Source organism: Bos indicus x Bos taurus, chromosome 24, assembly GCF_003369695.1.
Source record: "Bos indicus x Bos taurus breed Angus x Brahman F1 hybrid chromosome 24, Bos_hybrid_MaternalHap_v2.0, whole genome shotgun sequence".
In the NCBI taxonomy this organism is placed as follows: domain Eukaryota; kingdom Metazoa; phylum Chordata; class Mammalia; order Artiodactyla; family Bovidae; genus Bos; species Bos indicus x Bos taurus.
Window position 1 is genome coordinate 60,201,615 of NC_040099.1, and position 21,764 is coordinate 60,223,378.

At 43.2% G+C, this 21,764-nt stretch overlaps 1 protein-coding gene across 3 annotated transcripts in view; it reads left to right on the top strand.

Annotated features, from left to right (window-relative positions):
* Positions 1–21,764, top strand: part of CDH20 (cadherin 20) — a 214,458-nt gene that overhangs the window by 167,256 nt on the left and 25,438 nt on the right. For 2 of the 3 annotated variants that reach the window (XM_027525633.1, XM_027525634.1), the window contains exons 3-7: positions 2,858–3,152; positions 3,896–4,015; positions 6,815–6,982; positions 10,284–10,471; positions 20,837–21,090. In XM_027525633.1, coding sequence (XP_027381434.1) covers positions 2,858–3,152; positions 3,896–4,015; positions 6,815–6,982; positions 10,284–10,471; positions 20,837–21,090 — 1,025 coding nt within the window. The remainder of the gene's footprint in view (positions 1–2,857; positions 3,153–3,895; positions 4,016–6,814; positions 6,983–10,283; positions 10,472–20,836; positions 21,091–21,764) is intronic. The other variant, XM_027525635.1, reaches the window with a different exon arrangement.

Sequence of the window (21,764 nt, forward strand, 5' to 3'; positions counted from 1 at the left end):
CTGTTGGGCTTCCCGGGTGGCTCAGAGGTACAGAATCCTCCTGCCATTGGAGACACGGGTTCAATCCCTGTGTTGGGAAAATCCGCTGGAGAAGGAAATGACAACCCACGCCAGTGTTCTTGCCTGGAGAATCCTATGGCCAGAGGAGTCTGGCAGGCTACAGTCCGTGGGGTCGAGAAGAGTCGGACAGGACTGAGCGGCTGAACAGCAACAGCAGGTCTTCCTGTTCCTAGGAGGTGGCCCTGCTTCTCTGTGAGGCTCTCCCCGCTTTCCTGTGCACAAAGATGCACAGATGCTGCCTGAGCGATGCTTGCCAGCTCCTTTAAGACAAAGACAACCTGCTTTCACTAAAAGCTTTAACTCCAACGCTACACCCTATACCACTCATTCACACAACCTTACCGAGCATCTGCTACACATGAGACTCACACTAAGATGAAAACCACACGGCTCCTGACTTCGAGGAACTCAGTCTAGAAAGTGCCTCAAATTCTTCTCTCAATACAGAGACAAAACTCAAGATCACAGATCCAGTTTCAGCCTGGACGCCATTGACGTCTGCCAGTCGAGTGACTCCCGAGGAGCCAGGACCATCTCTTGAGCAGCAAAGCTCTCTAGCCTCCTGTTACTTACTAAGCACTCTCCATAGGCAGAGCACTTGAACTTGGCCAATGATAATCACAATGACGTTTCACCTTCTTAAGTTTCACAGGACAAAACTTTTTAGATGACAGCTAGTATATCTCCAAACAACCCTGGATATTTTCTCTAATGTCAGCTTCAATTCTTTCTTTCTCCCCTGGATAATCTGCCATGCCCTACTTCACTCTAAGTGAAAGTCCTATTTTATATGCCTTAAAATTACACATATTTATATTTATATTTACATATGTATATACATATGTATGTAAACATGCAGAAATATATAAGGATATTTTTTTAATCCTTAGATCTTTGTCCTCCTCCTCCCAATTCCATTCCTCTGCCTGGGAACACAGTTCCAGATGGAATGGATTTTCATTTCTTTGTGGCCAGGTCCAAATAAAATGACTTTCCATTCTACACAATAAGAGCTAGGCACCTTGCTTGTCTTAAACGAAATAAATAGAAGATGTAGAATGTGGAAAATAATAATGTATAAGGAATGAGGAAATGTTAGGACTTTATATTCTAAATAGAATTCTTTAAGTAGAAAAAAATCCACAGCTATTTTTCCAGGCAGTTTTGTTCTCTTATTTCCCTTCTCTGGATAAGACACAGCTGAATTCCTCTAGGCAGCAAAATTACTGCTTGTGTGCTTTGCCCGTGAGTCCGTCTGAGATCAGCTCAAAGCCGGCCACAGCCTCCCAGCCCATCCTTGTCTCAAGATGCTGTGAATACACTTTCTGGTGTTTTCTTGGTGTCCGTGCCACTTAACACTCAGACTCATGCTGTCCCAGCAGTGCCCCAGGGAGCTTTCCCCAGCTTTACCCTGGGCTGTGCGTAACAGAACGGCCAACAGGCTGCTTTTGTCGTCTCTGCTGCAATCCTGAGGTTCGAAGGGAGTACGGGAGAGCTGGGCATGTTAACACCCTTTTCTCTCTGCATGTACATCACCGTCATAATTGGTCCCATTTATAGCTTTCCTATTATGGGAACTCTAGGCACTTTACATACATTAATTTCTAATGATCCCAACAAACCTTCAAAGGAAGAATTAACACTGTTCTCTACATTTATAATACAAGGAACTTGAGAATTATAAACATTAAATCATTTGTCAAGGACACTCAATTTATAACTGATACAGATAGTCTTCAGGCCACATATATTTGCCTCTCTGGCCTAAACTGGTCTATTTTATTAACTGAATCTCACGGACTTTATCACTGAACTGTGCAAGCCCAGCAACAAGAGTTAGTGGTGACTGACTGCGTGTAATTAATTTTTCGTTGCCCTCTTAGAGAAGGACTGTTATAAGATGGCACAAAACTCTAGGGTTCTTGCCACTTATACACATTGACTATAATTAGAGCTGCAAGAGTTTATTTCTAGGCTTAAAATGAGCGCTGTGCCCCTGGGCTCATTTTGAGAGTCGCCACAGAGTAATTTGGGAGGAAATATAGTTGGATGGGCAGATAAAAGCATGTGCCTACCACAACCTTCTACATACAGATTTGAGTGAGTCAATTACAAGGCCAGAAACGGGTCCCAACAAAATGATAGATACCCTGACACAGAGAATAACAACCAGCTGTAAAACTCCATTTTGATACCTGCAACAGAAGCAAGCAAAGTCCTACTGAGGGAAGCTGTGGAACTGAGAGGATTCCGAGGGCCCCCAGAAGTCATTCGGTATCTACGGCACAGTGGCCACAGACGGTTTTATTCGCTGCTTCATCAGCTTCTCAGCCAACCTGGATGGTCCTAAAGTTTTTGAAATTCCAAAATAATTTACATCAACACTTTTACATTTTTAAATGTTTACACTCATCCCTTAAAAAAGACTAAATGGAAAAGCTGGATTCCTCCTCATTAGACTCGCTCCTGTTGCACACGGGACAACACAGCAGGGGACACAATACAATACAGTGTGGGTCCGACACGTCCCAGAACGCCTGTTGTCTGTACTTCTCAGGGAGAGAACTTTAAAAATAGTACTAATGATACTGAATGTGAAGTGGAGAAATTTTGCTTGTTCATCAACTTATATTTGCTCTTTGATACAGCCATGTTCAAAGCAGGTTAGTTCTTTGTATAAGGAAACATTTGAGTGGGAAACAGTCTTCCTGTTTGAAAGGAAATCATACACTTGTACCATACTGAAAATCTGTTTATTTTCGACACCTGTTGACCGGTCGGTGCTTTTCCCCCTCAGCTTCATTCAGACATGGACCGGGGAGATGGCTCCATCAAATACATCCTCTCGGGAGAAGGCGCAGGCGTCGTGTTTACCATCGACGACACCACCGGCGACATCCATGCCATTCAGAGGCTCGACCGAGAGGAGAGGGCCCAGTATACTCTCAGGGCTCAGGCCCTGGACAGGCGCACGGGCAGGCCGATGGAGCCGGAGTCCGAGTTCATCATCAAAATCCAAGACATCAACGACAACGAGCCCAAGTTCCTGGACGGGCCTTACGTCGCCACGGTGCCGGAAATGTCACCAGTGGGTAAGGCGGGCATGCACTGATCCTCACCAACAGCAGTCCCCCTCTAGAAGGCCCTCCCGCCTCAAGGTGGAGAAAGAGAGAAAGTGCACAACAGCCCCCCAAACACAAAGCTGCACCGAGCCACTCAGACGTGAAATCAGCCACAGTGCAGACAGCAGCAACACTAAGCCTAGCGCTGTCACTCGCTCTGGGTCTCCTGAATCGATTTTTACCCACGTGTCTGTCTGACCGCACCGGGTTTTGGTTGTGGCGCCTGGGATCTGGGATCTTCGACCTTTATTGCGCCACGGGAGATCTTTGGTTGCAGCATGTGGGATCTAGTTCCCCAACCAGAGACTGAACCTGGCTCCCCTGCACTGGGAGCGTGGAGTCTTAGCCACTGGACCACCAGGGCAATCCCCAGTTCTGCTTCTTAAAAAGCAAAACAAAAGATAGGTGATCGATGGGCAGGCAGATAATGCCTGATTCATAAGGGAGAAGCGTTTTGGTATTACCGAAAGAGGAATGCGGGGCCCAAAGCCTGCGCTGGCCTTACAAGTCATTAAGAATTTAAGACACAAATAACTCCCATCCCCACTAAAGAGGTACTTTTGTGCTAAGCAGTTGTAGAAGCTTGACCTAGAAACAGGCCCTCCCAAGGAAGCAGACATAACATTTGCAAATGCTTAAAACTGCCCGTTCAGGCCTGCATCCAGTCTTGAGCAACTCCGCTTGAACGGGTGTCCACCGCTTCTCTTCCTCAGGGACTTCCGTCATCCAGGTGACGGCCACCGACGCTGACGACCCGACCTACGGCAACAGCGCCCGGGTGGTGTACAGCATTCTGCAGGGCCAGCCGTATTTCTCTGTGGACTCCAAAACAGGTACGTGCTGGGGCAGTCGAGTCAGAGGTATTTGTTTTATTCTCTACTAATTTGTAACTGCGATTTAGGACAGACACAACTCTCCATTTCAAGAACTCTGCAGACAGTGCACTAGCTCGGAAGATGGTTATAAGCGTCAGGATGAAGACAGCAAACTAGCGCTGCCTGCGGGGTCAGAGCAGCGCGGCGTACAGACGGTGTGCTGGTCTGCTGGGAGACGCCCGAAGAACTGCCTCTGCAAAAGGACCTCCTCACCAGCCTTCAAAGAAATAATAATATCAATAATGCTATGGCTGTACTCACTCCCCAGGAGTAAGGTCTTTCATAACTTCAAGAAGACCCAAGAGGACTGGCATAGTAACCTGGGCTCACTATAGAACCAGGATAATTGGTTTTGAAACTAGAAAGAGCCTTAGGCAAATCTTCCAGTCCATCGACACTCACTTAGTGGACAAGGAAGTCGTGACTGGAGACCTAACAAAGCGCTCCTGGTTGTAGGTGTGTCCCCTGACCCGCGGTCCAGCGTTCCTCCCGCCAGTCCACCCCGTAGTAAGCTGAGAGCAAGGCTGGAATGAAGGGAGCTCAGAGCATGGGGTGTGGGCCCCGGGAAAGGAGGTGCTCAGAGGGACGCTCCGACAGGGGGAACACCTAGGGAGCTGGGCAGGCACGGGCCACGTCTAGAAAAGAACAAGGCAACAGCCAACAAGTCAGTTTGCTTTGGGTGTTCTGTTTTGTTTTCAGTTTTACTCAGGAACTTTGACAACAGAATGTATAGTTTATCTATGAAGAATTCCCTTTAACCATTTTGAATTGGGCAGAGCAACTCAGATATCATTGCTATTAATATATAATAATATATTATTCCATATTGTTATCTTGCACTTGTGCCAGACTTTCTCCCTTTTAAAATACACTCATAGATCTCATCATATTTGAGCATCCCAACAATCTTGGAAACTTGTGAAATATATGGAAGCATTATTACTTCATTTTACATATGGGAAAATTAACATACGGACCTAAGAGTAATTAACAAAAAAAATGGAGCAAAGAAACTTACAACCACAGAGACAAAGTCAAGGCCAAACACTCAAAGTCATCTCTTTACATGAAATAGAAAAAAACACATTTTATTAGCAACCTGATATAATTTTTTCCAGAAATCTTCGGGGAACCAGGCATTCAGAAAATTATGTCATAAAAGTAGAGAGTATAAATTAGTAGGAGGAAAGAAAAAAAGGTTCCAGTTAGGGATTTCTATAAAATAGTAATTTTAACCATTCTACAAATGGAGGGAGGGACCATGAGGGGGTGCCCACAGGGAGGAAAAATACAGGCAGGAAGAGGGTAATATGTCCTTTACATCGTTAAGAGGAAACTTACATTATTTTGACAGCTCCCAAGGGGCATCTATAGTGTTAAGGTCAAAAATACATAAAAAGATAGTTACTGCCATGCCCAGGGAGCATTTATAAAAAGAAAACACTGCATATTTCACTTTAGACTGTCGCTGCTGTAATGCGACATATACATTATAGGAGTAAAGCGAGGACAGGTTTGCGGTTCCCCATTTCTCCCCGTGGCATGCAAAAGGCCTACTGAGCCAAGGGTCATGTTTAAACGTGCAGTAAACAAGCCTTTAATCTTTGCCTGGAGAGCACAGAAGTCAGCTTTTCTAAGTGGAAGCGTTAAAAGGAGGATCAAACATGCCCACACATCCTTGGCAGGATCAAAACAACACATTTCACAGGATTCTGACTTAGACCCTTCTCCCTAAATGGAAGCACATTATCATACCCTGATGTTGCACATCGTCTGGGCAAGTTCATCTCGTATGGATGTTAACAATAAACATCTCAGAGCATCTTTTATGCTGTCTTATCTCACAGCATACAGTGAAGCACGGAGGTAGGAAGAACGTAATAAAACGGATTGAACATACGACGACAAAGAAGAGCAAATCTGAATTCCACCCCTGCTTCCAGGCCCTGGGGAGGCAGGAGCAAGCAGCCTGGGAATGGGAAGAAGAGTCCCTCACACTAGTAGGGCTCTAGCGACTGGAGAGAGAGCTAAAGGAAAAGGATCTAAAATCGCAGACTTGCTGACTGTGAGGCTTTGTTTCCCCACCTGAAGCCCAGTTTTGTTTGGTGAGACAGAGCAGCCCTGAAGTCGCTGCAGACCAACAGGTCCCAGGTCTGTTAGAGGGCCACTGCTGCCACCTGCTGGTCTTTCTCGGGAATGCGCCGTAGAAACCAGCCCGCCAAGCCCGACTCCATGGAGGGGTCTGAGTGAGCTCCCGGAGTTGGTGATGGACAGGGAGGCCTGGCGTGCTGTGGTCCACGGGGCCGTGAAGAATCGGACACGACAGAGCGACTGAACTGAACTGAAATGGCCCTTCCAGCTATAACAATCTTTACTCATTCACCCTCTGTTTAAGCACAGCATTTTTTTTTTTTTTACGCTGGGGATTCCCTGATGGCTCAGTGGTAAAGAATCTGCCTGAAATGTAGGAGGCGCGGGTTCAATCTCTGGGTTGGGAAGATCCCTTAAGAGGGAAATGGCAGCCCACTCCAGTATTCTTGCCTGGGAAATCCCATGGACACAGGAAACTGGCGGGGTACAGACCATGGGATCGCAGAAAGTTGAACACGACTGAGCTAAAAGGACATTCTGACCGCAAGTGTAATAAAACAGGTGCCTTGCGTCTCTGACAAGGCACAGGGAGAAGCCTAGAACCCAGTCTTTAAAATGGGACTGGTGGTTTTGCTTTTAAAAACAAAGCTCGTTTCTATCCTGCAGGGGTAATTAGGACTGCGCTCATGAACATGGACCGAGAAGCCAAAGAGTACTATGAAGTGATCATCCAAGCCAAGGACATGGGCGGGCAGCTCGGAGGGCTGGCGGGGACCACGACGGTCAACATCACCCTCTCAGATGTCAACGATAACCCACCCCGCTTCCCCCAGAGTGAGTACCCAACCAGCAAGAGTGCAGCTCTCAAGTCAGAGGGACGCAGCGGTGACGGAGGCGAAAGAGAAAGGCCGGTCTGAGTCCCTCTTTGAGTTCAGTTATTCCTGGGTTCCTTTCTGACATTTATCATGCAATTCTCACATCACCATTTCCCTCCTAGATCCAACTTCCCAGACCACTAAACCAGTGTTGCTCTATTTTTCACTATCACTTCCCTCCAGAGCCCTTTTAGACCCTTTTTTCCCTTGAGTGTCATGCCCTGACCGCTCCCCTCATACAATTAAATATTAAGCAAGATTTTGTTGGGTAGGGATGAACCTTAGATTTGTAATATCTAAGTTTTTTTCACCTCTCTCCAACAAGAATCGATTTTTTGTGCCTGTTGAGAATGCATGCAGGGAGACTCAGCCAAAGCTTGAGGTGAACGTAGCGACCCACCGGATCACTTAACCCCCGATTCACAGCAGGCACTGAGTGCTTGCTTTGTAAGGGCCCTGGGCATCAGGGGCACAAGATTCCTGAAGCGAAGTCCCTGACCTTGTGAAGCTTAAAGTCCACTTGGGAGAACATATACTTGGTACTCATCAAAGTTTAAGCAGGAAGCAGCCTCTGCTGTGCCACCTGGTTAGTGCAGAATGACGCCTTCACAATAAACCAAGATGAGTAAAAAACTTAATAAAAGGATGAGAGTTCAACTAGGTATTGAAGAATTAACACAGTCAAACAGGAGAAAAAAGAAAACATTGCAGAAGGGGGAAGCTGTTCATTCACTTAAAAAATTTTTGTTTCAAGCAACATTCTAGATATGGGATATAAAGCCCTAGAAATAAAGCTGCAAATGTAATTTTATGTTCCAAGATCCCGAAAATGAAGACCTGCTCTCTTATTGATTCAAACGTTCCGTTTCTAATGGAGGTCACTGCAAAGGTTTTGAGCAAGTGAGAGTCATAAGGAAAGGCTAAGCTGGTAGCCATGCAGAGCACTGGTTGGCAGGAATGGAGACTAGAAGCAGGAGTCTGGTAGGAGGCTTTTAGCATGGGCCAGATTTGAACTGATAAGAACGTAAGGAAACAGAAGTAGTGGGACGGGACAAATCAGAAAACTTGGATTTCTGTCTCTGATTTCTTGGCTAAAGGAAGGTGGAGTCAGAGATAACAATGATGTTGTAGGTCTGGGCGACAGGGAAAAAGATTGTTCTAATGGATGAAACAGAGGATCCCAGCGGGACAAGCGGCAAGCAGGCAGGGAGGAAGACAGATGCTGCCTCGAAAGTGAAGCGGCAGCAGGACACTCAGATGGGATTAAGGAGGGTGGAGTATAGAGCTATGGCTGTGGAAAGGAGACCAGGAATGGAGGTGTGAATTTGAGAAGCAGATTCTAAAAGGGAGCAACTGGAGAAGTGAGAGCGGCAGAGCCAATCCCAGGTGAAAGACTCAACCAGGGAAACCAGGATCAACAACCACTAAAGGAAAACAGAGCCACACCAGACCATCTGCTGAAAAGCCACACTGTGGGTAAACCATTTATCTATGTAAAAACAGGAGTAAAATTCAGATATTTACATACAGCTGGTATCCATAAAGTCCCCATGAGATGAAACCGAAAGACAAGATCCCAGATGAGTGTTTTACAAGTGATATGAACAAGGAGGTTACTAAGTTGATTGGTCCTACAGTTCGGAAGACTAGAGCATCATGAAACAGTTTATGAAATGACATGTGGATTGGCTTCTTTCGTGCTCTGCTGACCCATCTTTACCATTTAATGAATGGCTGTGCACACTAGATTCTTGAACATCCCTGTCCTCTGGCTTTGTAATCTGAGACCAGACAGTATCTCCGAGAAGGCAGAAAGAGAAGAGCAGTTACTACACAGTTCATAGAGATTTGGACCTATTGTAGGGAAGTTAGATTGCTTTCCTTCCTTTTCACAAATATTATCATAACTGATTAGGGGCTGTTGACACAATGACACACCTCATATTTTATACTGAAGACGCTCCATCATCTTTAATTTAACCAAATATAATGGAATATCAAGACCTCAGGCTACTTATTTCTAATATAATGCATTATGTGTAGAAATTGTACGGACAAGATGTTTGTTTTGATACAGAACACCTGACTTTCCTGGAGAAAATTGTTTTTCCCAAACATGTTCTGCAGTAGCAAAGTCTGCTCCATAAACAACTTTGGAAGAGAATGCAAAGAGATCATGAAATCCAAGCGCCTGCGGTTTAGCACAGACATTAGCCACTTCCTGGCTCAGGTTGGCGAAGAACAGGCATCGTTTCTCCTCCCGTGCAAGGGAGGCCGCTGAGCGCTGGCTGGGTGCCGTCAGCCCCCAGGTCAATGTGAGAAGGCAGCGCTCACACCCCGACTTCCCAGGGTCACACCCCACAGCCCGCAATGCGCACGAGAACCAGAGGCGCCGTGTACCTACCGAGGTACCGAGAAGGTGGTTGTTTGCTTGAGTCTGTAGTCATCCACACCATGACTGACAGGAGAGTGAGGAGCGTCAAAGGGCTGAGCCCCAGAGAAGCAAGTTAATGAAAATGCTCCTCCGCGGAGATGAACACGAACTGAACGAGTGGATTCAGGCTATCAGGCTGCAAAGAACATCACCGGCTCTGAGCTCCCCACACAGGTGAGAACTCTGGGGGTATCATCTTCCAGAAAAGAGAACTAGAAGCACCGAGATGTGTCCATGAAGAAGCTGCCAGGGCGCAGGCCCCAGTGCAGACACCCCGAGGGACGGCCAGCGCAGAAGCCGGCAGAGCGCGGGGCCGGGGCCGGGCCTCCTCTGCAGGGCGCTGGTCAGCACCGAACGTGGGCAGCTGGACACGGACGGGTGCTCGGCGTGCCGGCCGGGCCACAGAGGAAAACGCGTGCGTCTCAAACACAAACGGAATACACGCGCACTTTGTGACCACAACAGAATTAACACCGGGGGACCAGTGCATCAGGAGGGACTGAAAGGCCGGAAAGCAGGGCGCTCCCTACCACCCTGGAGGTGCATTCACTGAGGTGAGCATACTTTCGCTTTCGTCCTGTCCTACTCCTGGGATCCTGAGCGACGTATCTTGACCCCTCCTCATCCGACATCCAGTGCGGGCGATGACCCAGTAACGTCTGCTTAGCCCTTTGGATCTGTTTTTTCATTGGTAGAACTCAAGTTTTAACTTAGGATGATGAAAAAGATGTTTTGCACAGCCTGGCGGATGTGATGTGATACGGGGGAGGCATTTTTTTTGTGTAGTGACAGGTTATAAAAACTGCATGTTCTGACTTCTTCACAGAACATTACCAGATGAGTGTGTTGGAATCAGCTCCGGTTAGCTCGACTGTAGGGAGGGTGTTTGCCAAGGACCTGGATGAAGGAATCAACGCAGAGATGAAGTACACGATCGTGGATGGGGACGGGGCGGATGCATTCGACATCAACACGGATCCCAACTTCCAAGTGGGCATCATAACCGTGAAGAAGGTAACCGAGCTCCTTCTTCCAAGTCATTTCAGGGAAGGCTTTGAGCGTGTGTGCAATATTAGTAAGGACTGTTATATTATTAATAGCATTGCTTTAAATCCTCTGATAAACACTTTCCTATCATTAAGAAAAAAAAACCTCTTAGACTTTCCTGGCAGTCCAATGGTTAAGACTCCAACTTACAAGGCAAGGGCATGTGCCGGCTCAGTTGCTCAGTTGTGCCCAACTCTTTGCGACCCCCGAAGACTGTAACCCCCCAGGCTCCTCTGTCCATGGGATTAGCCCAGCAAGAACACTTGCCTGGGATGCCATTTCCTTCTCCAGGGGATCTTCCCAACTCAGGGATCGATCCACCTGCATCTCCTGTGTCTCCTGCATTGGCAGGCAGGTTCTTTACCACTAGCACCACCCAGGAAACCCCAGGGCAAGGTGTGCGGGTTCAATCCCTGTTCAGGGAACTCAGATCCTGTGTGCTGCACATCAAGGCCAAAAACACAGACAAAACAACAACAGAGAAAACCCCTTACTCCTTTGGTTCACATGTAAACACTGGCTATGTCATCATTTTACAGGAAGGGTACCCTTCAGTTCAGTTCAGTCGCTCAGTCATGTCCAGCTGTTTGCGACCCCATGGACTGCAGCACGTCAGGCCTCCCTGTCCTGGAGTTTACCCAAACTGATGTCCATTGAGTCAGTGATGCCATCCAACCATCTCATCCTCCGTCATCCCCTTCTCCTCCTGCCCTCAATCTTTCCCAGCATCAGGGTCTTTTCAAATGAGTCAGTGTTTTATCAGGTGGCCAAAATATTGGAGTTTCAGCTTCTGCATCAGTCCTTCCAGTGAATATTCAGGACTGATCTCCTTTAGGATAGACTGGTTGGATGTCCTTGCAGTCCAAGGGACTCTCAAGAGTCTTCTCCAACACCACAGTTCAAAGGCATCAATTCTTCGGCACTCAGCTTTCTTTATAGTCCAACTCTCATATCCACACATGACTACTGGAAAAGCCATAGGTTTGACTAGACAGACCTTTGTTGGCAAAGTAATGTCTCTGCTTTTTAATATGCTGTCTAGGTTGGTCATAGCTTTTCTTCCCAGGAGCAAGCTTCTTTAATGGCTGCAGTCACCATCTGCAGTGATTTTGGAGCCCAAGAGCCCAAGACAAAATGTGGTCCATTGGAAAAGGGAATGGCAAACCACTTCAGTATTCTTGCCCTGAGAACCCCATGAACAGCATGAAAAAGCTCACTACTTAGCCACTTAAAAAAAAAAAAACAAAAACCTGTCATAGCTTAATTCTCTAATAATGTTAATGACTTAACCAATATCTGCATTCAAATAACCTCATTTTGACCACAGTAAACTATCAGATCAGATCAAGCAAACTATCCTATTATTATTAATCAATAAATAACAGGCAGGGGTTTTTAAATTGCTATGTAAAGACCCACAGATGCTTACTAGACTTGGAAAGGCTTTATCAAGCATAGCTGCTGAGTGATGTCACCACTTGAAACCCTCTGCTTCATAGTAAGTTAATACGTTTCCTAAATGTAAGCTATCAATTCTGTGGCATAAAGCACATACGTATATACTCAGCTGAAAGACAGAACCTAATAAAATTAAAGTTTTAACATCCTAATAAATATATCAGGATGTTAAAACTTTAATTCAAAAAAGTATTGTTTTAATCTTCCTTTTCTTCTATTTCAAATACACTTTAAAACTCAAGATATCTTCAATTATTTCTTCAATAAACATTTGTTGAGTGCCTACATATGTGCCAGGCACTGCATTTAATGTAGAAAGTAAATAAAATGACCAAAACCTCTACCTTATTGAAATTTACATTCTAAAAGGGGAAGAAGACTATCAAAACAGCAAGTAAGTCAATAAACTAGTATATTGGAAAGTAGTAAGTGCTGGGCAGGAAGGCGTGAGATCAGACGAGTCCACATGACTTCAAATTTAATTTCATGCTTGGGATTGGCCTCATATAGAAGTGACATTTATACAAAGACTTAAAGTGGGCAGAGTCGGGACATCCCTGGTTGTCCAGTGGCTGAGATTCTGTGTTCCCAGAGATCCCTGGTCAGGGAACTAGATCCCACGTACTGCAACCAAAGATCCCGTAGGCCATAACCAGGACCAGGTGCAGCCAAATGACTAAATATATATATAAAAAAGAAAAAGTAGGCAGAGTGGCAGCATAGAATTGGGCAGATTGATGATGCAGAATCCTAGGAGCCCCACAAATGACTCTCGGTGAGAGCCGTGAATGGCAGCCCTGTGGATGAGGGAACGCATAGTTAAAGAGTTCCAGACAAAGGGCCAGCCAGAGCACTGACCCTGAGATGGCACTCAGCCTGGCTTGTTTCAACAACAGAAAGGAGCTTTCTAAGGTTCGAGAAGGACACTAGCAGGAGATGAGGTCAGAAAAGGAACAGGGGGCCGGGCTGTGTTAGGACCATGTATGCAGATAGAAGGACACTGGCTAACGTGGAGAAACGGAGGATTTTAACAGGTGTGTGACATCACAGACTTCTACTATGAAATAATTACTGTGTAATCTGTGTTGGGAAAAGACCATAAGGGGCAAGAATGGAAATGGGGGACCAGCTGGGGTGCTACTGATAATCCAGTAAGAGAGGACGATGGCTTGGTCTAGGCTACTGGGAATGGAGGCAGTGAGAAGTGGTCGGAATCTGAATATATTTTGAAAGTAGGACTAACAGTCCTCCTCTTTTTCTTTCACATCCTCATTCAATCGGTTAGGAAGAAAAAGAGGAGTCAGTTCAGCAACAAAGCGAATAGAGCTGGCGCTAAGTGAGATGGGGAAATATTTGGATTCAGTTCTGGGCATGTCCCATTTGCAATGTCCATTAGACACCTAAGTGGAGATATATAGTCGCTGTTGGTTTAGGAATCTGGAATTTGGAGAAGAGTTCTGAGTGAGAAATATAAATTTGAGAGTCAAAAAGCAAGTAAAAATAATAATAATAATATGCCAAGGGACTGAGCATCACTAGAGAAGAAAGCAGTGAGGTCAGCCCTGTGGCGCCCCAACGTGGTGAGGTCAGGGAGGGCAAAGACAAGCAAGGAGACTGAGGAGGGGAGAGCAGGCAAGCAGAGGAAAGTCAGGAGACTGCGGTGTCCTGGGAGGCAGGGAGACACTTTCCAAGAGAATAAAGTGACTGCCTGCGATAAATGCCATTAAAGGACATCGAAGTACACTGAAAACCATCACAGACTTTAGGACCATGGAGATCACTGATGACCCTGACAAAAGCAATGAAATCATAACAGACTGTGGCATGAGCTAATGCGTTTAATAATAACCTTATTCTATACTGTTCCATAGAGCTAATGCTGCTTTAGAAGGAACGAAGGGAAGAGTTCATGTTTGTCCTGTATTTATTGAAAGTGTAATCAAGTACAGCAAAAGAACAGACATATCCAGCATTCCTCCAACCAGAAATCTTTGTAACCAGCGCACAATGACCTCAAAACTGTGCAAAATGCTGACATTAATTTTGGGATCATCATATAAATTTGGATGTAATTTAAATGTTGCAGTTTATTTTACTCATGTTCTTTGAGGATTAATAAAAATTATAAAAGGTCATTAGAAATAATAATACAAAGTCACTGTATGATAAGATTAAGAACGTCCCCCTACTATGTCAGTCAGTTCAGTCACTCAGTCGTGTCCGACTCTTCGTGACCCCATGGACTGCAGCCCGCCAGGCCTCCCTGTCCTTCACCATCTCCCAGAGTTTGCTCAAACTCCTGTTCATCGAGTCGGTGATGCCATCCAACCATCTCATCCTCTGTCGTCCCTTTCTCTTCCTGCCTTCGATCTTTCCCAGCATCAGAATCTTTTCAAATGAGTCAGTTCTTCATCGAGTGGCCAAAATATTGGAGTTTCAGCTTCAATATCAGTCCTTCCAATGAATATTCAGGACTGATTTCCTTTATGATGGACTGGTTGGATCTCCTTGCAGTCCAAGGGACTCTCAAGAGTCTTCTCCAACACCACAGTTCAAAAGCATCAATTCTTCGGCACTCAGCTTTCTTTATAGTCCAACTCTCACATCCATACAGGACTACTGGAAAAGCCATAGTTTTGACTAGATGGACCTTTGTTGGCAAAGTAATGTCTCTGCTTTTTAATATGCTGTCTAGGTTTATCATAGCTTTTCTTCCAAGGAGCAAGTGTCTAATTTCATGGCTTTAGCCACCATCTGACTGCAGTGATTTTGAAGCCCCCAAAAAATAGTCTCTCACTGTTTCCATTGTTTCCCCATCTATTTGCCATGAAGTGATGGGACTTGATGCCATGATCTTAGTTTTTGAATGTTGAGTTTTAAGCCAGTTTTCTCACTCTCCTCTTTCACTTTCATCAAGAGGCTCTTTGGTTCTTCTTCACTTTCTGCCATAAGGATAGTGTTATCTGTGTATCTGAGGTTATTGATATTTCTCCTGGCAATCTTGATTCCAGCTTGGGCTTCATCCAGCCCAGCATTTCGCATAGAAGTTAAATAAGCAGGGTGACAATATACAGCCTTGACGTACTCCTTTCCCAGTTTAGAAACAGTCTTTTGTTCCATGTTCAGTTCTAACTGTTGCTTCTTGACCTGCATACAGATTTCTCAGGAGGCAGGTCAGGTGGTCTGGTATTCCCATCTCTTGAAGAATTTTACACAGTTTGTTGTTATCTACACAGTCAAAGGCTTTGGCATAGTCAATAGATCAGAAGTAGATGTTTTTCTGGAACTCTCTCACTTTTCAATGATCCAGTGGATGTTGACAGTGTGATCCCTGGTCCCCACTATGTGGCGTGCCTCAAGTTATAAATAATAATACATTGCTTACCATGACTGGTAACTATCAACAAGGTTAAAGTTCAAAGTTTTGGATAATTATTGTCTCTTTATGGCAAAAATTACCTTTAAAAAATTAAGCAATCAAAGAATTTTTGAGGTTTCAGTATATTTTAAATTTTATTTTATATCTTAAAATAATATTTAATTCAACTCTTTGCAATCCCATGGACTGTAGCCCACCAGGTTCCTCTGTCCATGGATTTCCAAGGCAAGAATATTGGAGTGGGTTGCAATTTCCTACTCTAGGGTATCTTCCTGACTGAGGGACAGAAGCCAGGGCTCCGGCACTGCAGGCACACTCTTCACCATCTTCTGCATCACAGGCATGGCCACCAGGGAAGCCCCCTTAGTAACAACACAATGCTATTAATTTACATCAAATTACTAGAATATATCTTAGACCTTACTGTAAGCCATTAATTTAAAAAATATTCTATTACAATTTTATATATAATGAGATTGATCACAGTGGTATGGCTGTATCTGAAAGGAATCTCAAAATGTCTCTTCTCCAGCTCCCTTACCTGGAGAAAAGATTAAATTTCATAAGACAGAACACTGTCTTTCATTGTCATTGCTAAAACTAGATCCATGTTTAATCAAAATATTTATCAGTTTTGCCAAGGTCACTTGGATTTCTCTTCTGAACTTATGAGGTGTCAGAAAATGGAATTAAGAAAGAGGTCAATAAGTTGAGTAGATGGACAAGTCAAATATAATAAATACTTTGGAGGCTATTGACTAATCAGTCTATACTTTTGGAACAACAGTCACTCAGATGCTCAATCCACACCCATCTTCCTACTTTATCATTAATAACGTCATGTAAAATTGAAACAAAAGTTCTGCTTTTGATTTATTTCTCTCAGGCCTATTATTTGTCTAAAATAGCACATACTTTTTCAAAAAGAGAAATTAAGTTGAATTGATAGAATTGGATCTTCATAAAACCACACTGATTACTACTCAGTACCTGGGTCTTTTTGGCTTTCAAGTAATCAATCAATTGACTTTCAGTCTCTTAATTTAAATGCTTCAAAGATAACTTTAAATATATAATTTTCAGGATATTCTTTATTCTGTGTATGAGCTTGATCTATGTCTTCAGTGTGTGTGCCATCTTCCAGCATTCAATAAACAATTGTTTCCCGTCCACTCCCCTCTTAGGCCACAAAGCAGAAAACTTTTGTATTTTATCAAACATAAGGTGCCATGAATTCTCATCTTTGTTTTAGATATCACATAAAAAAAAAAAAAAAACTCTGCTAGTTTTAATGGTGCAGTGCCTTCTTATTCCTCGGTCTGTAGTCACCGGAGAAGCTCTTGCAAACAGAGATGTATTTGCTTCACTAATACCAGTGCTGTTGCTTCCATGTCATTTTTCCTACACAACAAATTTTGTTTCAATGTTGAATCATAATGCAATCTTTTTAAAGACATTTTAGAAGGCAGCAAAATTCAACACATGTATTACCAACACGCACAGAACTCAAATGAAGTACAGCATTGATGACTTTGACCAGGTTTAGCCAGCTGAGACACTGACCACTACATCCCGCCTCCTACATCCCGCCTCCTACATCCTACAATCCTACAGGGTGCCATCAATTGCAGAAGCAACTCTATATCCAAAATGTCAAAATATGAATAAGTTTACATTGTTCAATCACTGAAATATACCAATAAAACATCTGTATATATCGCTACTCAACTAGTACACGTTAATACGTTGACAAACTTTTGCACTACACAATGTAACAACATTTGGGGGTTTTAGGCCCTCCCTAGGCACTGGGGACAGAGAAGGCAATGGTACCCCACTCCAGTACTCTTGCCTGGAGAATCCCATGGATGGAGGAGCCTGGTGGGCTGCAGTCCATGGGGTCGCACAGAGTCGGACACGACTGATGCGACTTAGCAGCAGCAGCAGGCACTGGGGAATAAAAATCTGACTAAATCATAGTCTTTGCCCTAGTATCATGAAGGCAACTAACACAGAAAGAAAGTAAGACAAAGTGCTGTGGCAGAAGAGGGAATGATTAATTCCGCTGAGGGGACTGCATTACTATTTTCTGACATAATTTTCATTACTCAACTTTCAAGGATACAATGACTTCATTTTTATGTGCTCCGACTCTAGGAAATTTCCTGAATTTAACTAGGGGTCTCAGACATTTCTACTCTTTTATTTATTATTTAAATATGTAAAAACAAGTACAAAAACTTTTCAAGAGAGAAATGTCAAACTCATTTATCAATTATGGGCAATTTAAAGTTTAAGGTATTAAGGCAACATTTTCTTTAAATTTTAAGCAATAAAATTACTTAAGGGATACAATAACATTAAATAATATAAAAATGACTAAGTAACTTATTTGGGCTTCCCTTGTGGCATAGCTGGTAAAGAATCTGCCTGCAATGGGGGAGACCTGGGTTCAATCCTTAGGATGGGAAGATCCCCTGGAGAAGGGAAAAGCTACCCACTCTAGTATTCTGGCCTGGAGAATTCCACGGACTGTATAGTCCACGGGGTCACAAAGAGTTGGACAGGATTGAGCAACTTTCACTTCACTTCACTTCACTTCAAGTAAGCTATTTAAAAAGAAATTTTAACAATAATTAAAAACTCACTGTAGTCTTTCAACAGACAGTACTAGAAAAATTGGACATCTGTATCCAAAAAAAAAATAAAAGAGAACCTTGATTCATACCTATAAAAATAAATGTAGGTGATCTACCTAAATATAAAAAACTAAAACTAAAAAATTTCTAGAAGAAAATATAGGAGAAAACTTTGTGACCCTGGTTAGGTGATTTCTTAGATATGACACCAAAACCCCAATCTACAAAATAAAAAGTGATAAATGAGATTTTATCAAAATTAAGAGTTTCTTCTCATCACTGATAAAAGGGTGAAAAAACAAATCACAGATTGAGAAAAAATATTTGCAAATCCCTGTCTGATAAAGGACTGTAATATAAAATACACAAAGAACTCTTCAGGAAGACATAAAGGTGCTCAGCATCATTAGGCATTAGGGGAATGCAAATCAAAACCACCGTGAGATACCGCCGCACACCCACTAGGATGCTAACATCAGAAAAACTGACAAAACCAAATGGCTGACAAAACCAAATGGTGACAAGGACGTGGAGCAACTAGAACTCTGATACATTCCTGGCGGGAATGCAAAATGGTACAGCCACTTTGAAAATTGGTTTGGAAGTTTCTTATAAAGTTAGAAATATACTTGCCATATACTCCTACAATCCCACTCAAAGGTATTTACCCAAGTGAAGTGAAAACCTGTGCTTCCACAAAACCCTGTCTACAAATGTTTATAGTGGCTTCATGCATAGCTGTCAGAAATTGGGAACAACATCCTCCACTGGATGATGGATAAATTGTGGTATATCCATATAACGGATCTTCCCAACCCAGGGATCAGACCCAGGTCTCTTATGTCTCCTACATTGGTAGGTGGGTTCTTTACCACTAGCTCCCCCTGGGAAACCCATATAATGGAATACTACTTGACAATAAAAGGGACAAACTCCACATTCACAAAGACACGGATGCATCTCAAATGCATATGTTAAGTGAAAGAAACCAGACTCAAAAGACTACATACTGAATGACTGCATATATATGACAATCTTGTAATGGGGACACAAAATAGATCAGTAGGTGCCAGGGGTGGGATTTGACCACAAAGAAGCATTGGTCAGGAGGTAACAGGGTGATGGAACTGTTCTGTATCTTAATTATCATAGGAAACACATACATGACTGTATACATTTCTCAAAACTTGCAAAACGTTACACTAAAAAATATGAATTTTAAGGTATATAAATTACACCTTAATTTTTATGAAATTCTTGCCAAATTAGAAAAATGACTTAAAATTACAGGAACAACATATTTTGCCTAGCTCAAACCTAACATAAACAATCAGTGTCCACTTTGGGTTACTTCTACATAGGGACACAATTCTGAAAGAATTCAATGTATTAATAAATTACCAGGAAATACAGATGTTTAGACTTAAAAGAGTAGCATAAATAAATTGGTAAATCTATTCCGTCAGATTTACTGAAACCTGAGTGGCAGACTTTCCTGTTTATGAAAACCCTGTCTTTTGACGAGGAGTTCTGGAGCCAAGGAGGCTGGTAGGAATGGCTCCTTGGTTCAGATGAGAATGGTGGACTCTAAGAAACAAAGAGTACAACCTATGGTGCTAAGTAAATATGGAGCAAGTGGTGAATCAACAAGAGCAACAAAATAAACAAACATCTTGGTTAGAATTTGAAAATAATAAATTTAGTTAAAGCAATTTCTCCTGTTTGTTTCTCAAAAGCAAACTAGTTGCTTAAATAGGCACTTGCCTCTTTCTAACATGAAATGTGCTGACATGCAGCATATTTTATGGAAAAAAAAAAGGCTAAGTCACCACTTAAGCTGACATGTGACTTTTAAGCTTTAAGAACTGCTTTCCTATCCTCTGCAATTATTGTATAGAAATGAGTTTCCCTGATTCTTAAAACTATTAATGATATTTTGAAGTGTTGCTTAAAACTTTTATACATTTTTGTCAGTTTAATAAAAGAAAACATAAATGGATTATTCTTAAAGAGATAGCATTCAAGTCTACTTTCTGCCTTGAAGTGCTGTATTTAACATAAAATATTCTGAAGGGAGACAGAGAGATTCAAAAAAGGAAGCGCCAAAAAGGTTATATGTCATGACATGGGATTTTATTAGACAAAGTTAAACTTTTGTGGATGAGCCCTGAATGAGGACTCTAAAAGTCCTACACAGCCTTTCCACCCTGACTCGGACAACCACATCAGCTCTGACCAGTCTTCTAGCTCTCTGATTCTGTTTCTTTAAGTGTAAAATGAGGCACTGGATCAGGTTTTTAAGAGACTGTCTATGATAAACTAAACACACAAATATTGATCTGACACAACGCACTAAGAACCTTCGTGAGGTGTTTACTGATAGTCCTTAGAAAAGATCACTATTGTCTCTGTACTTAAGATTTTTTTTTTTAAGGGAAAAAACAAAAAAGCCTAGGCCTCAGTTGCTTGGATATACTGAAACAGAACTCAAACTCACTTTTAATTATCATGACACCTTTTCAAATGAACAAGCCTTTCGAACGATGACCATGCAGATTACACAGTAGACAGGTCAAAGTCAGCCTTGCCCAGAGTGCAGTGGCTTTCTTCATCAGCAGGCTGGTTTGCTTTACTATCTCTGAAGCATCTACCATCCTCTTTGCTTTCTTTACCCAAATTGTTCAAACTGCAAGAACCATGGAACAAAAGAAAAATTTCACTTATTTTTCCTCTTGCCTCTTTCCCACCATTTTAATGCATTTGGGAAATGACCCGCCAGCCATGAGTATCATCCATCCTTTAGAACCTTGACATATATGCTCCTAACTAAGCAGTCTTCCTGTCCTTACTTTTCAGCCCCTGAGTTTTGAAAGAAAGAAAAGCTACACCTTAAAAGTGGAGGGCGCCAACCCTCACCTCGAGATGCGGTTTCTGAACCTGGGCCCATTTCAAGACACGACCACGGTGCACATCAATGTGGAGGACGTGGACGAGCCCCCCGTGTTCGACCCTGGCTCTTATTTTGTGGAGGTACCTGAAGATGTGGCGATTGGGACAACCATACAGACCATCTCTGCCAAGGACCCGGACGTGACCAACAACTCAATCAGGTTTTTCCACACATTTCACCTTTGCCTTATATCCGAGAATCTGCCCTTGAATCTAATTTTCTAGCACTTTTTCTTTTTGCTTCTTCCATCTCTGGAGATTTTTTCTCTAAATGCCTTTTTTTTTTCTTTTCATATTATTTAGAAGTGAAGTATCATTATGACTACAACTCCCTGTGAACTGGTTCAGCAACACACATACACACACCCCTCAGTGCTCAGTCGTGGCCTTACTGACATTTAGGGGTAGATAATTTTTTGTTGAGTAGGGAATCATATACATTTTACAATGTTTAGCAGCGTCTCTGGCCTCTACCTGCTAAAAAAAAACCGTAGCATCCCCTGAGTTGTAATAATCTATAAAGTCTGACTCTTTGCACATCCCATAGACTGTAGCCCGCCAGGCTCCTCTGTCCATGGGATTCTCCAGGCAAGTATACTGGAGTGGACTGCCATTCCCTTAGGCTCCAGGGAATCTTCCCAACTTCGGGATCAAAGCTACATCTCCTGTGTCTCCTGTACTGCAAGCGGATTCTTTACCTACTGAGCCATCAGGGAGGCCCCCAAAAAAGACCCCAGATGTTGCCAAACAGACACATGGATATCAAAGCATTAAAAATTGTTGAATCTTAGTGGTGAATATAACAGCAATCACTGTACACTCAGTTTTCTGAACC